Source organism: Halyomorpha halys, unplaced genomic scaffold, assembly GCF_000696795.3.
Source record: "Halyomorpha halys isolate HHAL.00 unplaced genomic scaffold, Hhal_1.1 Scaffold380.1, whole genome shotgun sequence".
Taxonomy (NCBI): Eukaryota; Metazoa; Arthropoda; class Insecta; order Hemiptera; family Pentatomidae; genus Halyomorpha; species Halyomorpha halys.
In genome coordinates this window covers 549,138-565,006 of record NW_027106430.1, presented here as the reverse complement: position 1 = coordinate 565,006, position 15,869 = coordinate 549,138, and the positions used below count along the sequence as shown (strand labels likewise).

The following is a 15,869-nucleotide window of genomic DNA, read 5'->3' as shown; positions in this document are numbered from 1 at the left end:
TCTTACCTGTACAAAATCCATCCAACATCCAGTAGATGAGTGAATTTGGAAATTCAAAGAATTATTACTTTTAAGTCGCAACTAAGGAGAAATTTTTAGAAAGTTTAATTTTTAGAGTTTGAGCCATGATACAATTAAAATGGCAAACCAACGTTAAAATAAAAATAAAAAATATATAGGTTGCAACAAAAAGCTCTATAGTGACCATGGTAACGGCCACAATTTAAAAAACCACAAGATTGCACACCAAAATTTTCATTTTTTAAATTAATTTACTTGCAAATTGATCTAATAATTTTATGAATCCTTATAAGATAATAATGCTTCAGCTAGTGTGTTAACGTAAGTGGTTGTTCTTTGGATTCAGGGAATCTTAAAAAGTCTTTTTGGTCACTAAAAACTCGAAATTAAATGTTTTATTACTTGCAAATAGATACTATTAATTCATAAACTGTGAAAAAAATAATGCTTCCGCTAGTGAGTTGGTGACAGTAGGTGTTCTCTCTTTCACATAAATTTGAAACTAATTTAGTTTCTAGATTGTACTCTATGTAATAACATTGTATATAGAATGTTATTATCAAAAGAAAATAAATAGATAAGAATAATGCTTCTTAATAGAAGAGGAAACTAAAATAAATAATAAAAGATAATGATATTGGGACACTTAAATGAAACAAACAATTGTCCTCTAATATAAAACATTTAATTTCGAGTTTTTAGTGACCAAAAAGACTTTTTAAGATTCCCTGAATCCAAAGAACAACCACTTACGTTAACACACTAGCTGAAGCATTATTATCTTATAAGGATTCATAAAATTATTAGATCAATTTGCAAGTAAATTAATTTAAAAAATGAAAATTTTGGTGTGCAATCTTGTGGTTTTTTAAATTGTGGCCGTTACCATGGTCACTATAGAGCTTTTTGTTGCAACCTATATATTTTTTATTTTTATTTTAACGTTGGTTTGCCATTTTAATTGTATCATGGCTCAAACTCTAAAAATTAAACTTTCTAAAAATTTCTCCTTAGTTGCGACTTAAAAGTAATAATTCTTTGAATTTCCAAATTCACTCATCTACTGGATGTTGGATGGATTTTGTACAGGTAAGAGTGTGAGGTAGAAAATGTGTCCTTTTCTGAGTTGCACCGAAGATTGTTTAGAATTGAGATTTAAATTTGAGGTAATCGTTAATAAAACACAGTTATTGACCTAAATATTTTTAGTTTAGAACTTCCTTTTCTTGGCACGTCCATATATTTGATTTCTGGTCAAGTTATCATTGTTTTTGCAGCTTCAAATTCGAACATTTTCATGAACCGAATTTATAATGATAGACACTCACTATTCTGCCTTGAAATTTCCCTTCTAATTTTGTTCAGCTATTACTTCCAAGCGAGAATGTATATGTCTAGTGATGGAAGTAAACACAATAAAATCTACTTTTGTTCTTTAACCTAGTCTGTTTACAGAAACACAGAGACTATTGTTCTTCGGATTCAGGGAAATTTAAAAGACTTTTATGCTCTCTAAAATCTCGAAATTAAAAACAAAAAGCTTATAGTGACCATGGTAACGGCCACAATTTACAAAACCACTTATTACTCCATATAAGTAAATCCTCTATAAATTTACTTGCAAACTGATCTAATAATTTCATAACTCCTTAAAAACAATAGAAGAAAATAATGCTTCTGAATTTCATGGAAATTTCCATCCACTGCATTAGTTGAGGTTAATTATTACTTTCACTTACCGACTTATGAAGGGGTTAACTTCCACTCAAAGTTGGACGATGAGTAAAAGTTGAATAATAATAGAAAAACATTTTTTTTTTTTTTTTTTTTTTTTTTTTTTTTTTTTTTTTTATACCAGTTCGACCCGGTGGGCCTTACATGGTTGATATAACCGTAGTATAAGACACCCCTAACTATATACAATGTTATTATCAAAAGAAAATAAATTGATAAGAATAATGCTTCTTAATAGAAGGGGAAACTAAAATAAATAATAAAAGATAATGATATTGGGACACTTAAATGAAACAAACAATTGTCCTCTAATAGTAATAGTTAATTTGAAAAAGTGACGAGGGAAGAAAAATGAAAAAAAAAATGAATAATAATAATAAGTAAAATAGAGGTAGTGCGACTATGAATAAATTTTATATTTATTAAATTTTATAACAGAATGTCCTGCAGCAGTCTGGGCTTCAGTCTTCGGGTTGAGGTTGGGTTTCCCAGGTTGTAGGTCACTGTTCCTTTAACTGTCGGCAACTGGGAGTGGAACTTCATGAACCGTTTTTTGATGTAATGCTCTACTGACTCCATATGTAATTCGCGATGCAATTGGCTAAGAAAAACATTAATTCAAGTTTTTGTTGGAAAAAGACGTTTTAAGTGGAATTATCATTAAAGTATGATTAATGGTTAATTAATATTAAACTTAGATCTACTAATTTAATATTTCCTTGGTATTTTTTAGGACATCTAATGAGCTTCTCAACATATGAATTGATATCATAGTGATTACGTATGGTGTATCCTCAATTTATAAGTTTCTAAGTTCATTACAACAGTATTATTTCCATTGTCCATCTTTAAAAATGAAACACCTATTATCAGACTATTTGGCTGCAAATCAGATAATTAATGAAAGATAGATTGAAAATTTAGTACATAGTAGCCTAGTACAAAACTTTTATTACTGAGGACTTTAATCAAACTTAGTATGTAATCCTGAATCGTTCAGGTATGTATTTAGATTTAAATCGGTTGGGTATAATAAATTAAACAATTAAATATTAAAAATTCTTTTTATTTTGAAAATCATATTTCAGTACAACTTATTTTCTAAATAAAATCTCCATTCTTCTACTATTTTTTTAAAAACTTCAAACGTCTATGATGCTGTGGTTGGTTCTTCTGTTGTAGATGGAGGTGGTGGTGGTGGTGGTGGAGGAGGTGGAGGTGGTCCTGGACGTGGTCCTGGTCCTGGGCGAGGTCCAGGTCCTGGAGGAGGTGGAGGGGGCGGAGATGGTCCAGGTGTTGATGATGCATCTCGGAACTGCGCAGCGGAGGTTGGTTCTTCCGTTGTAGATGGAGGCGGTGGTGGTGGAGGTGGTGGGGGTGGTTTTGGTCCGGGTCCTGGTGGAGGTGGAGGGGGCGGAGATGGTCCTGGTGTTGATGATGCTTCTCCTTTTTGGCCTCGGAACTGCGCAGCGGTGGTTGGTTCTTCCGTTGTTGATGGAGGTGGTGGTGGTGGTGGAGGTGGTGGGGGTGGTTTTGGTCCAGGTCCTGGAGGAGGTGGAGGGGGCGGAGACGGTCCTGGTGTTGATGATGCTTCTCCTCTCTGGCCTCGGAACTGCGCGGCGGTAGTTGGTTCTTCTGTTGTAGATGGAGGTGGTGGGGGTGGTGGTGGTGGAGGTCCTGGTGGTGGAGGTCCGGGTGGTGGTCCAGGTCCTGGAGGAGGCGGAGGGGGCGGAGGTCCCGCTGTTGATGTTGCTACTGCTAATTCTTCTAATGGAAAGGCAAGGACGATTGCCGGCCAAATTATGGCCAGCACCGCTACTACTGTAAAACCATTTTAAAAAAATGTTAAGTGGTATTCAAGCAATTCACATCTTTAAAAATGGATGGTGAATTCACATATCGCATATTACAATTAATGATAAATGTGATCTAGATCTTTTTAATAAAAAATATTGTTCAGCAATCTATATGGAAACCCAAAGATGTTTATATATATATATAAGGATATGCTTTACTTTTATGTTATTCCTAGAAATATATATAATACATAAGAATGCACGAAATAATACAACCGTAACGAACCTAATACAATACAATGGGATGATTTAGCATTTAGTTTAGCAAGATAACACTAGAAGTTAAAATGTAGTTACTATTATGATATTATTGGAAAGGAGAGTTATGAAATGATCCGTTAGTTTTAGCTATAAAATGGGGATGATCTTCTTAAACCTCAGATTCTATAAATTGGAAACTATGAACATTAGCCATGACAGGACAATGGTTCTCTACCCAAAGAAGCCCACTACTAGGCCGGTAATCGAACCATGTGTCCTTATTTCGGTTAAACGGCGCTTTCATCTAAAAAAATAATTGATTAAGTAAATTAGTTTACTTAAATATGCTTTTAAATCTTGCTCTAAATGCTTTAAAATTTTCTATCTGACACATAAAGTACATGAATAATAATTAATAAAATATTACTACAATAAATCTTCATAAAAATATGTTTTGTTGGCCGGCCTCAAGGCTCTCGTGGCTCTCTATGGTGTGAAGCACCGGTTGGAAGAGATGGTTCTAGAACCATATCATTACTAAATTAATATGGTTAGCGACATTCCCAAAAAATATGGTTAATAGTTAATATATTGATTTTTTTTTAAATGAACAATGGTATGACTAGCTACTAGTACATATCTACTGTCTAAAATAAAAATCTCGCAACAATTTAATTTATCAATTTTATGACCGCTGTTATAAATATAATTTTTATGTTTAAATTAGTATTATACTTACATAACATGAGCAGACGCATGATTGTTTGTCTTAGACTAAACTGTCTCGGTTTATATACACCCCGTGAGTTATCTTAAGTGTCTTAGGTTCATTTGTAACAGATTAGAAAAGTGGATGTCTATTTCGTGAAATGGGTACTTCAAATAGCTGACGTAACTTTCAAGTATGTGGCCTTCCCGCAGTTTAGCATCCCCTATGAGAAATAAATGACTAAAAAATCAAACGTATAAAATTTAAATTCATTTGATCTCATAAAGGCATAGGACATAATTAAAAACATTAAATGCGAATAGAAAAAAACATAAATAATGGACTAACTCCCTTGTTCAAAAATTCATTGTTTTAAAAAACAATGTTCGATACTAACTATAAAGTAGCTAAACGTCACATCTTTAGAGTTGTTTTATAGACTGATACTCAAGAACCAAAATAATACATATAATTGCCAGTCAAGTAAAAAAGTTATATATATTAATTTGAATAGAGGTTAAGGTTAAGTTTTGATGTAGTACAAATGCCTAACATTTTCCTGTTTCTGTAAGTAATTGTAAATTTATAATTAATGGATTCTTTCGTCAAAAAGTTTGAAAAATATTATGGCAAAAGATACCTAATCAATTAAGGCAGATTTTTTATTATTTAATTCGGTAATTTTCCAATGATAGCCTCAATTTACAAATGTAGATAATTATAAAAATCTAATGAGATACATTTCTATGCTGTGAATATTTTGACTAATCCAATGCCAATTAGTGAAGTTCACTAAAATAAAGATTATCCCTGTTGTTCTTTAATCGAGGTTTATCTTAAATAATGCTAATTTTTTAAATATTTACGTCAAACTTCATAATTTTTAATATACCATATATGCTTCATTCTCCAATTTCGATGTTTTTTTCAGTTAAATGGCTTTTGAAGAATGATCTGAACGTAAATTTGAATATTTTTTTTCTTTTATTATTCTCCTCGAGGAAGTGGTAGCAACGTGGCAACACGTTCTACCAACCCTGAAGTTGCGAGTTCGAGCCCGGCCCCATCCAAGATTTTTACAAGCATAAAATTGTACAAACCCCACTCACAGCCTCCCCCGGGACATTTGTGAGGCCTATTAGCCAATGTTTGGCACTCACAAAAATATTTGTGAGAGTGACGAACCCACCCTACGAAAAAAACACGTCAAGAAACGTGCGATGTATTTCCTAATACATCGCGCAAGGACTGAGATCTCCATTGTCTTTCGCCCATATAATAGTAATAATAATAATAATTATCCTCGAGGCCAACATTTCTTTTTCACTGTGAGGTTCTAAACATTAATTCTTATCCAGTTATAATGTATATATTGCTCGTTTTTTCATCCCCTAGCCCTTTTTACAAAGCTGAGGCTAAGACTTTACAAGTCAATGGTTCTACTTTTGTAGTAAATCTAAATAAAATGGCTGCAATATTTTCAGCATTATCTCAAGTATTAGTATAAAACATATTTATAATTATAGTTGGAACACACCAATCGCTAGAACACTTTTTATCTCTAGTATCTGTTTTCGGTCATTCCCTAGCCCACCAATATACCCCACAAAGAAAAATTTGGGGCAAATATCTGATCAGAGCACACTAGAAGAAAGCAGAAAACACTTGGTTTCCTTTGTTACCTTCTCTACTCATTTCCAAGATATGAAAAAGATTGTAGAATGTGAGATTATTTTTATTGATAGTTACTCCCTAGTCCCCAACTGAATCAATATTGTTAAGACTAACATTTTGTATATTACATAATTTCATAGTATTTCAAAGCCTATTTAGGTACATGAGTAAATTTTCTTTTTTTGTAAAGTTTCTCTTGAGTGTTCAAATAGATAATGTTAGTATTTTTCCAAATTAAGTCAATTCACCTCCATAATAAATAGTACTAAATGTTTCTAATAGTACCTTTAGATCCTGACTAAATAGATGATGTTTGTTTATATACATGCTCAAAATTATACTTGTATGTAATATTAGGTATTATGTTCAATTTTGGGTCTTATAAACAAACGTGATAATAATGGAAAAGAGAAAATACTTCAATTATTATTAAGCAGGAAAAGATCTTTTATTATTTTTTTTTCGGCCAAGTCCGAGTTCTAGTCCTATACTGCCTAACCATGGTTGGGGGTCAAAGTTTTTCATTTTGTGGGGCTGCCCCTCAATGAAAAAAGTCAACGCCACAGGCCGAATTCGAACCGGCACCACTAATAGACATCGAATTGGTAAGACTGTGTCATAACCACTGAGCTACGGACGGCCTAGGGCCAGATTATAAATTTTTTTTAGGGAAAAAATCTTGTTAGTCTCATACTATATTTTAAGTTGAAAATCGTTAAGATAAGACTGACTACTACTATTGCTGAATAAATATCTGTTATTAAAATATAGCAATTAGGAACCCTATTTCTTTTTTTCATCCCTCAGACGTAATGTCCTAGAATAAGTTTTTTTTAAATTTATTCAATTGATTTTAATTTTAAAAATAAAATTGATAATTAAATAGCCCCGAATTCAGAGAATGGACCCTTATTAGATTTTACTAAATGAACGTATTATGCCTGTTCTTTATCCATATTTCAAAATTATACGATCTTTAAGAAACATTATCTTCAAATTAACCAAGTTATAGTTCCATTGTAAATTATACAAAATTTAAAAAAAAAAAACGTTGGAAAAGAAAAAAATGGTTTAATAAAAATATGCAATGACAAATGTGATAAGGGATCTTAAATAATCAAAATATAAAACAAAACATAGAATTTACTGGATATCATAGAATGAATATTAAAATTTCAGGATATGACTATTATTCATATTATCATTTATTATATTATCTTGTATTTGGTAGATTAATAATTATTTAACCACACAAACCAGTGTAATATTATGGTTTTCTTTATTTTTTTCTCTAAATATGAGTTTTTATTATAATACGAATTGAATAAAAATTTACATATTGTACTGACATAACCTTATTATCAAGTTATTTTTCCGCTGGAACAAAAGAAATTTCATGGATAATTTCATCTTCCTAGATGGCACATTATTAACATTGTTTTTAAAATACATTAAAAATATAAGCCTAACTTTGTATTCTCATTTTTTTTAAGAAATGTAGATATATCGAAATAATTATTATTTCTTGAAACATGAATGCGTAATATTTCGTTAAATGAAATTGATTATTGGTCTTTGTGATTGTCAGTTTGTTAATAAGTATTTTTTTTATTCTTTTTTTTTTTTGCAATTCCCTTTTCATTTTTGAGGACGAGAGGAAAAAATTTTATTTGGCAAAGTAAAGTTGAGGAATTCGGCTGAAAGATTCCTGTAGACATCCTGCTTAATTGAATTTTAATTTTAAATATAATTAATTACTTGAGAGCTTTACAAATAATTGACTTAGCATGGATGAACTATAAGTTTTGAATTTTCTTAGTGAACGTGTATATTTTAATATGGTTATTTGAGTTCGACAATTGTGGTAGCAGGACAAACCATATTATTTGTTTATTATAATCACTTCTCATTAGACAATGTCGTTTACTGCCTCCATAATTGGAGGTATATTTTTATTAAGATATATATCGAAACAAATAAAAAGGAATGGTCGAACCGAATAAACTTTTGAATTACTGGACTGATTTACGTGCAGTTTTTTTTTTTTTTTAATATTATTTATCACCATCAGAAGGTTTAAAGATAATAAAATCCCCGAACTCTCGAGTAGAATAAAGTTATGAACGAAATTATGTTTTCATTAAATTATAATAAACTGTTAAAGTTAAATTTAAATTGTTAATTATTTAAAATCAATTAAAAATCAGGAAGTATGTGTATTTTCACGGTTATTGTATACCAATCGATTCGTCTCTTGCCGAGGAATATGAAAAATACTTACTGATTCTATTAAACTATATTATATTTACGAAAAATTATAAAAACCTAATATGGCTCGGGGTAAAGTAGACCAGCAAATCTTTTTCTAGGAAAGAGCATTTCATATTAGTTTTTTGTACCTCGAAGTACCAAATACCATTTTTCACCCCTAAAAAATATTTTACCAGTCTTTGATACAACAATCAGTATAAATATTGAAGCAGAGTGAGGGGTGTAATTCATAAACTATTTATGTTACATATTCTTAATGTTACTTATTATTATTATTTACCCTACTTAAACCGCTGTAAAGTTTGGTGTAGATTAGTTGAGTTATGTTGAAGTTAGTTAAAGTTTTAATAAAAAATTTAGTTTCGCTCCTTTATAGCATGCATTTGGTTCAATTAATGTTACCGAACCATAATAAAAAAGTATTTCTATATGTTTAATTTTAATTATATAATAATTTATAAGAAAACATTAATTGTGTTCATTAAATCTATATGCATCCTCAAATATAGCAATAGCGAAACATTGCCAGGTAGTATAGTATAGTACTACTATAAGAAATACTCAGTATAAGTGCGAGTATTTCTTCTCGTGCCGCTTATTTTTCTGCGTATTGGCTCAGAATAATCATACATAAATCTAACAAATATTCTAAGTCAAAAGAAAAATTGTGATGAAATCACACTTTATATTTAGAGTCGTCCAAGAGGTGGACGATACTAAGTAATTAATTGATTGACGAGCTCATCATCGTTTTTCTTCTCGCCACTGTATGAGTAAAATTTCAATGGTACTCTAATCATTGAGTGTTATGGTGAGTGCCATCATAACTATGATACGCCGTTTAATATTAGCTTATGACTAAATTTAATGTTTTTGTTTTCCTTTAAACGCTGTCGGGTCAATCTATTACAAATCAATCAAATTGATTTGAAAAGGTTCCGTTTATTTGTTTGCCTATTTTATTCAGTGAGTTCAATACAGATATTGTTTAATTTTTTTAATTTTTTTTTAGAGCCCCCATTACTTATTTGTGTTTAAAACTAATATGGATTTTAGAAAATTTATGTTAAACCGTGTTACTCCTTGCTTTTAAAGGTGTGTGTTTTAAACAAAAAACGTGTTACAGAGCATTAAATTTCAATATTTTCTATTGGGTTTACATAGCCCTCTTCATATTTGTAAAGAAAATATATATCACTAACTGTTAACATTTTCTAAATAAAAAGCCTCCAGGCTAGGAAACCATCTCTTTTAATATTAAAAAAATTTTTTTTATTATTCTTATCAACCACTTCGGGGTTATTATTGCCTTAATTTCCAAATTTTGTCTTAACTTCTAAATTGAAATAACTCTTGAAAAATAGGAACTTGTGGCAAAAGTTCATTAATTTTTATGGTAAATTATTCAGTGATTCAGAAATTCGAAAAGTTTATTTACAGTATGTTTGTTATCCTGCAAAATTGAATGGAGATCTGCTGGTAATTCATGCAAAGATTTTATGGAGTCGTATGCTTGGCATTCGGTTAAGATGTGTTTTAGGGTAAGTCGCGTTCCGCAAGTCTTGCATACAGGTGGAGAGTCTAGTGCCATAAGGTAACCGTTGGACAGGTGCGTATGACCTATTCGAAGGCGCGTTAAACTCACCTCTCAGTACACATTTCTAGTGGTTGATATCCAAGGGGAAACATCACTTCTAATTCCCTCTAATGTATTATCAGTAACATTTACCCACATTTGATGCCATGTTAATTTAATTCTCTGCTTGTTGAGAGTAATGAATTCCGCGATGTGGAATTCCGTGACCTTTGCTGCCTGATCAGCCATTTTGTTACTGGCCTTCTACAGTGCCCAGGGACCCAAGCAAAGAACACAGAAATACAGTTTCTGTTGGTGGACTTTAGTCAATAATTGATCTTTTGTTTTAGTGGGTTTGTTGAGAAAATATTTTTCAAACTGATTAGGACATGTTTAAAACATGTTTTTTGGGTACCGCGCAGGAGCTATTTATTACCAGGTTTATTAACATAACATATCATGTTTATTAACATACTTAAAAAAATGTTTTTCGGTTACCGCGCAGGAGCTATTTATTACCAGGTTTATTAACATACTTAAAAAAATGTTTTTCAGCTACTACGCAGAAGCTATTTAGTTTTTATTTTGATAGCGTTAACATTTATTTTTATTTTTATTTATTATTAAGTAGTGGCCTATACTTACTGAATAAAAAAAAATCGCTTCTTTAATGCTCTTCAGCATAGTTTTTGTTTGAACAAAAAAAAGGAAATTCAAAATTGCTTAACATAAACACCTTAAAAATCCAAAGAGCCTAATTCTCCTGTAAAGGCCCATAAATAACTAAAGACCGTTTCGTTTTTCCTTGCAACATTTTCTGCTTTATTGCTCTGAGGATTGTAACGTTCAAATTGTGATGCAAACGAATTAAACGAGACTAAATTAGGACACGTTAAACTGAATTGTATGGGCCTATTTTCCAAAGGTGTAAAAAAAAAATCTATACTAATAAGTCATTAAATCAATAAAATGTTTTTAATGCCGATACATTTTCATTTCAGTTTGCTAGCATTTCAGACCTTAGCACTATAAATCCACGAAAAATTAAATCATTGAAAACTTTTATTTAATTTTTCACTAATCGGAACACATATTAAATGTTGGTAGATTATACGTATCGGTGACAGAAATAACTGATAACGTAATATCGATCACATGATCATCGTAGTTTTTCACTCCCGTGACTGTTTGTCTGACCGGAAAATTAAAAAAAGTACTCAAATAGTTGAGTGGTTTTGTAACAATATTGAAATAATTATATACAATTATAAGTCAGTCAGCTGTTTTCTTACGTTGCAATGTTCAATAATTAATTTTATTTTAAATGTAATTTGAGATAATCTGATTAGAACCTTAGTGTTTACTGTCTACTCTTGACTGATAGTCAATCAAATGTTGTGGAGAGTGGTTTGGTGAATTATGAAAAATAATTGAATCAAATCGAATGTACATTAATATTCGGTTTAACAATTAATTTTTTTTCTTCTTACCACTTGTTACATAAACAATTATGAGATGTTTTAGTACCCCATACCTCTCCGTAATCTATATTTATAATCATATATGATGCTGTAGATTTTTTTAGACACTCAATTTCTCGAACTACCTGAATGAATTCTCTTCTCTGACTCATTGTAATCTTCTTGCGTTAAATACAAAATTTATTCGGGTTGGGCAAGACATAGATCTTGCAGTGTAGTAAAATTCATGCATTGGGTATGTATCCATTATCATTGTCATAACAACTTTATATCCGTGGAAGTTGACGCAAAACTATTTTTTACAATTCTTGCAATGGTTGCCTTGGTGAAATAAAAACACGGGCGATATTTACATAGACACGAGGTGTTATTGTAAAGGTGGCAGTTTGGTTTTTGAACACGTTAGACTGTTCAATGTTATGTGTTGATAGTTTATCAGGCGTTTCTTTACTGTTTGAATCGAAATATCACCATATGAGAAATGTTATCATGTATGTTTTGTTTTTCAAAATTATGGTGTTCTACTTCAATGGACGGTCATTAACACTAGAAGTGGGAATATAGTAGACTGCGTAGCAACGTTTCTTCAGCACATCCTGGATAGGAGGGTTGTGGCAGGTGTCATCTTCATACTTCTGGGGAAGGTGAGACGGTGACCGAAAAGGTGATATCGGATAACCTTGTGTTCTGCCAGGAGTACACCCAAAGACGTGGGGTTCGAACTAAACTTGATTTTATTTTTTTATTTTATATTTCTCTTTTGTATATTAATGTAAATTTAGTTCATAGGGTTAAGCATTTAAGTTAAGGTTAAGTGAACCTATAAGTTTTGTTTGTTTTATTAATTGATAAGAATTCTTTTCACTTACTTTTCATTCTGTGTACATATATTTCTATTATTAATCATAAGTTCATATGGTTCTGCTGTTCTTCCTTATGCATGTACACTGCTGTCAACTTGGTAATTTACCTATGTTTATTTTTGTTTTTGTTTTTTTTACTTAATATTACGATAATTCAACAGGTGGAGGTAACACCTCTAGGTTTTCTGTTATCTACATGTAAAGGTATTCGCCAGTGGCCATAATTCGATAATTGTTTATATAGGAGTATATTATACTTATATTGTGGGCATATTGTTTCGGGGTTTTCGTTATTTCCAAGAGAAAAAATAACGTGGCGTCTAAGGAGCAATTAATTCTTTATTGTTTTGTCTTTTTTTGTCTTTTTTCTTCCCCCCCTTTTGGGATTATATCTATTTTTCCCTTTAACTCACCCCCTTCTCCGCTGAGCGTGGGCAAGTATAAATGATAAATATATAACTAAAGGTAAATCAAAATTTGGGGTTATATCCTTTTCCATTACATTCTAAAAAACAAACAAATAAGAACAGATTTTATTCCATTTCACATGAGTTAATAAACGAGATATAGCTGGAAAAATATATTCAATATATATTCAAATTATTTAAAAAAATAAAGAACTACTATTTTCTTTACTAATTTTTCAAACATTGGCGTATATAGAAAATTTCCTTTTTATATAATCTTATACCAAACCATGCTTACACTAATCCTTTCACTTTCTTATAATATTACACAAAATAGTATGAGACGTTTTTAAAATGTAAATGTGTCAAGCTTGTCCCTATTTACTCTAATTACATCCCCAATTGCATTAGATTTTCTCTGATTCCGCCCAAATCAGATCATTTTCGAAGCGGTGTCATGGAAAATACATTTGATTCTGCGTAAGTGTGGCTGGTGAATTGTATTCCTGATAATTGATCATTTTCTTACTAATCCCTAGAGTTTTGAATACTGATTCTTGAAGTTTTTTTTATGTAGAACATTTTTGATAGTGAGCTTTGATAGATCTCAATCATTACAGTCAATATTTTCTGAGATACCGTTTTTCAAACACCAATATTTGTTTTCAAAGGTTTTATGAATATATTTTAGTGAATATCATGAAAGCTTACCTTATTTTTTGTTGAAATATCAATATCATTGGGTAATATTTAATATTTCAAAATGCATTGTATAATAAGTTAATTGTTTTTACACGTACGATTAAGAAACTTGATGATTTTATGGACTGAAAAGTGTTTTAGCTAGAAACTGGGCTTACTGGGCTTTAGACATTCAGTTGTTTTGAGTACCACTTCTAAGTCAAAGAATGGAGCGAACTTTGTATTGAGTTAATACTTTTTTAATGTAAGTTAGGAGACTTTCTGAAATAGGTTTGGTCTTTCGGCAGGTTTTAGTCTGTTAGGGAATGATGGCTAATCTTATAAATTAAATAAACTAACTCTCGTCTACTTTTTATTTATGTAAATATAATGAAAAGAGTGTTTGTAAGTAACAATAAGTTACTAACGAATTGTTTTGAATAAATGAATAAAGTTTATCATGGTTTAAAAAAAGGCAATTTGATTTTTTTTATTTACTTATTTCATTGTGTTGTGGAGTATCCCACAAACTTTAAGATATTGTTGCCAGTAAGATTGTAAACCTGTTATGTTATAATAAAAGGTATTGTTAGGTTATGAACAAAACCAAATGGTCAAAATTAAGAAAATGTCTTATACATTGTGTCTGCCATTTTGGTTTCATTTTTATTTTATTTTCTGTACCCTTTTCTTCTGTCCAGAGCAACGTAATTTTTATTTTGATCGATTATTTATTATTATTAATTTATGTGAATTATGGCAAACCAATTTAATCTTGCTGTTTCTCTTAGCAATTTCTTATAATATGTCGTTACTTATATTCATAAAGTTTTCTCTTAATATACTTTTAAAACAATTTATATGCAGGTATATAGACAGATTAAATGAAGTTATCAAAGACTTAAATGAAACGTGTGATATAAAGCTGTATCGACTAATGCTATATTTTGTGCCATCAATATTGATAAACTCTATACGACAAAATGTATGAACAGTTTTCCTCTCAGCGTCTTATTGTGATATATAGATAATTCTTTTCTTATTATTGTCGATTCTTCGTATATTTAAACTAGATTAATTTTTAATGTAAAATTCTACAATATGTTCAATCATATCTGTGCCTCTATACTATTTAATATATTTTTAAGTCATTGTAAAAAATATCTGTATAGTTATTATTAGCATAATGAATGTTCTCTTATGGTACTTAGTTTATAATTATCTTATTTTTATGTTATTCGATTTTATTTTATATTATTATTATTATTATTATTTGATGTAATTAATTTATAAGAGTTTGAAATAACAACTGGATAACTAGCTTAATGACTACTGATTATAAAAAGTACTGTTGATTTTTACTTTTCTTATGCTTAGTTACTAAATAATTCTAAACCAAGTTTTTTTTTTTTTTTATTGAAGAGGGGTTGGGCTAACAACAATAAACAATTAAATATTTACATATATATGCTTTATTCTTTACACTTCTCATTATTAAAAAAGAATTAATAAATATTTGATTAAGTAATATATAGCAATACATGGATATTAGACTTTTATTGCTCCTATGATGACACATCATGTTTCAATAAACTGAATAAACCGTTCTACTCTCTGCTGTGATTCAAATCAGTAGTCATACATTTCAATTTCTGGCTGTGCTGTAGTGGATGGCTGCGGACGAGGGTGTGGGTGTGGGCGAGGATGTGGGTGTGGGCGAGGGTGTGGTTTTGGTGCTTTGGTTGGTTTTGGGTGAGGATGTGGGTGTGGCTTTGGTTTGGGTTTTTCGGTTGATCCTTGCGGTTCTGGTTCTTCGGTTGGTTTTGGGTGAGGGTGTGGGTGGGGTTTTGGGTGAGGACGTGGGTGTGGCTTAGGTTTCGGTTTTTCGGTTGATCCTTGTGGTTGTGGTTCTTCGGTTGGTTTTGGGTGAGGGTGTGGGTGGGGTTTTGGGTGAGGATGTGGGTGAGGCCTAGGTTTGGGTTTCTCAGTCGATCCTTGTGGTTGTGGTTCTTCGGTTGGTTTTGGGTGAGGGTGTGGGTGCGGGCGTGGGTGTGGTTTTTGCCTATCTTCGAATTCGTTTTGTTCTGGGTAGGGATGTGAGTGTTCATGTTCGTGGCCTTCTGATGGACGTCCATGGTGACCAGGTTGTGGTCTATGTTTATGTTCGTGTTCCTCAGATGGACGTCCGTGGGGACCAGGCTGCGGTTGTGGTTTGTGTTTATGTTCGTGCTCTTCTGATGGACGTCCATGTGGACCAGGTTGTGGTTTGTGTTTATGGTCATGTTCCTCTGATGGACGTCCATGGGGATCAGGTTGCGGTTGTGGTTTGTGTTTATGTTCGTGCTCTTCTGATGGACGTCCATGGGGACCAGGTTGTGGTCTGTGTTTATGTTCG

The 15,869-nt window shown here is 31.5% G+C and overlaps 2 protein-coding genes and 1 long non-coding RNA gene across 3 annotated transcripts in view; 1 reads left to right on the top strand and 2 right to left on the bottom strand.

Annotated features, from left to right (window-relative positions):
* LOC136795152 (uncharacterized) overlaps nucleotides 1-15,869 on the top strand; it is a 139,221-nt gene that overhangs the window by 90,384 nt on the left and 32,968 nt on the right. The window lies entirely within an intron of this gene.
* Nucleotides 2,806-4,619, bottom strand: LOC112210248 (uncharacterized). The gene is made up of 2 exons (XM_024359043.2): nucleotides 4,552-4,619; nucleotides 2,806-3,576 (listed from the first exon to the last, which is right to left on the bottom strand). The coding sequence occupies exons 1-2, from the start codon at nucleotides 4,568-4,570 to the stop codon at nucleotides 2,906-2,908; spliced, it is 690 nt and encodes a 229-aa protein (XP_024214811.1). The 5' UTR covers nucleotides 4,571-4,619; the 3' UTR covers nucleotides 2,806-2,905.
* LOC106681980 (uncharacterized) overlaps nucleotides 15,104-15,869 on the bottom strand; it is a 13,102-nt gene continuing 12,336 nt past the window's right edge. Inside the window, exon 5 of the mRNA XM_024359042.2 lies at nucleotides 15,104-15,854. Within this exon, the coding sequence (XP_024214810.2) occupies nucleotides 15,104-15,854 (751 nt within the window). The remainder of the gene's footprint in view (nucleotides 15,855-15,869) is intronic.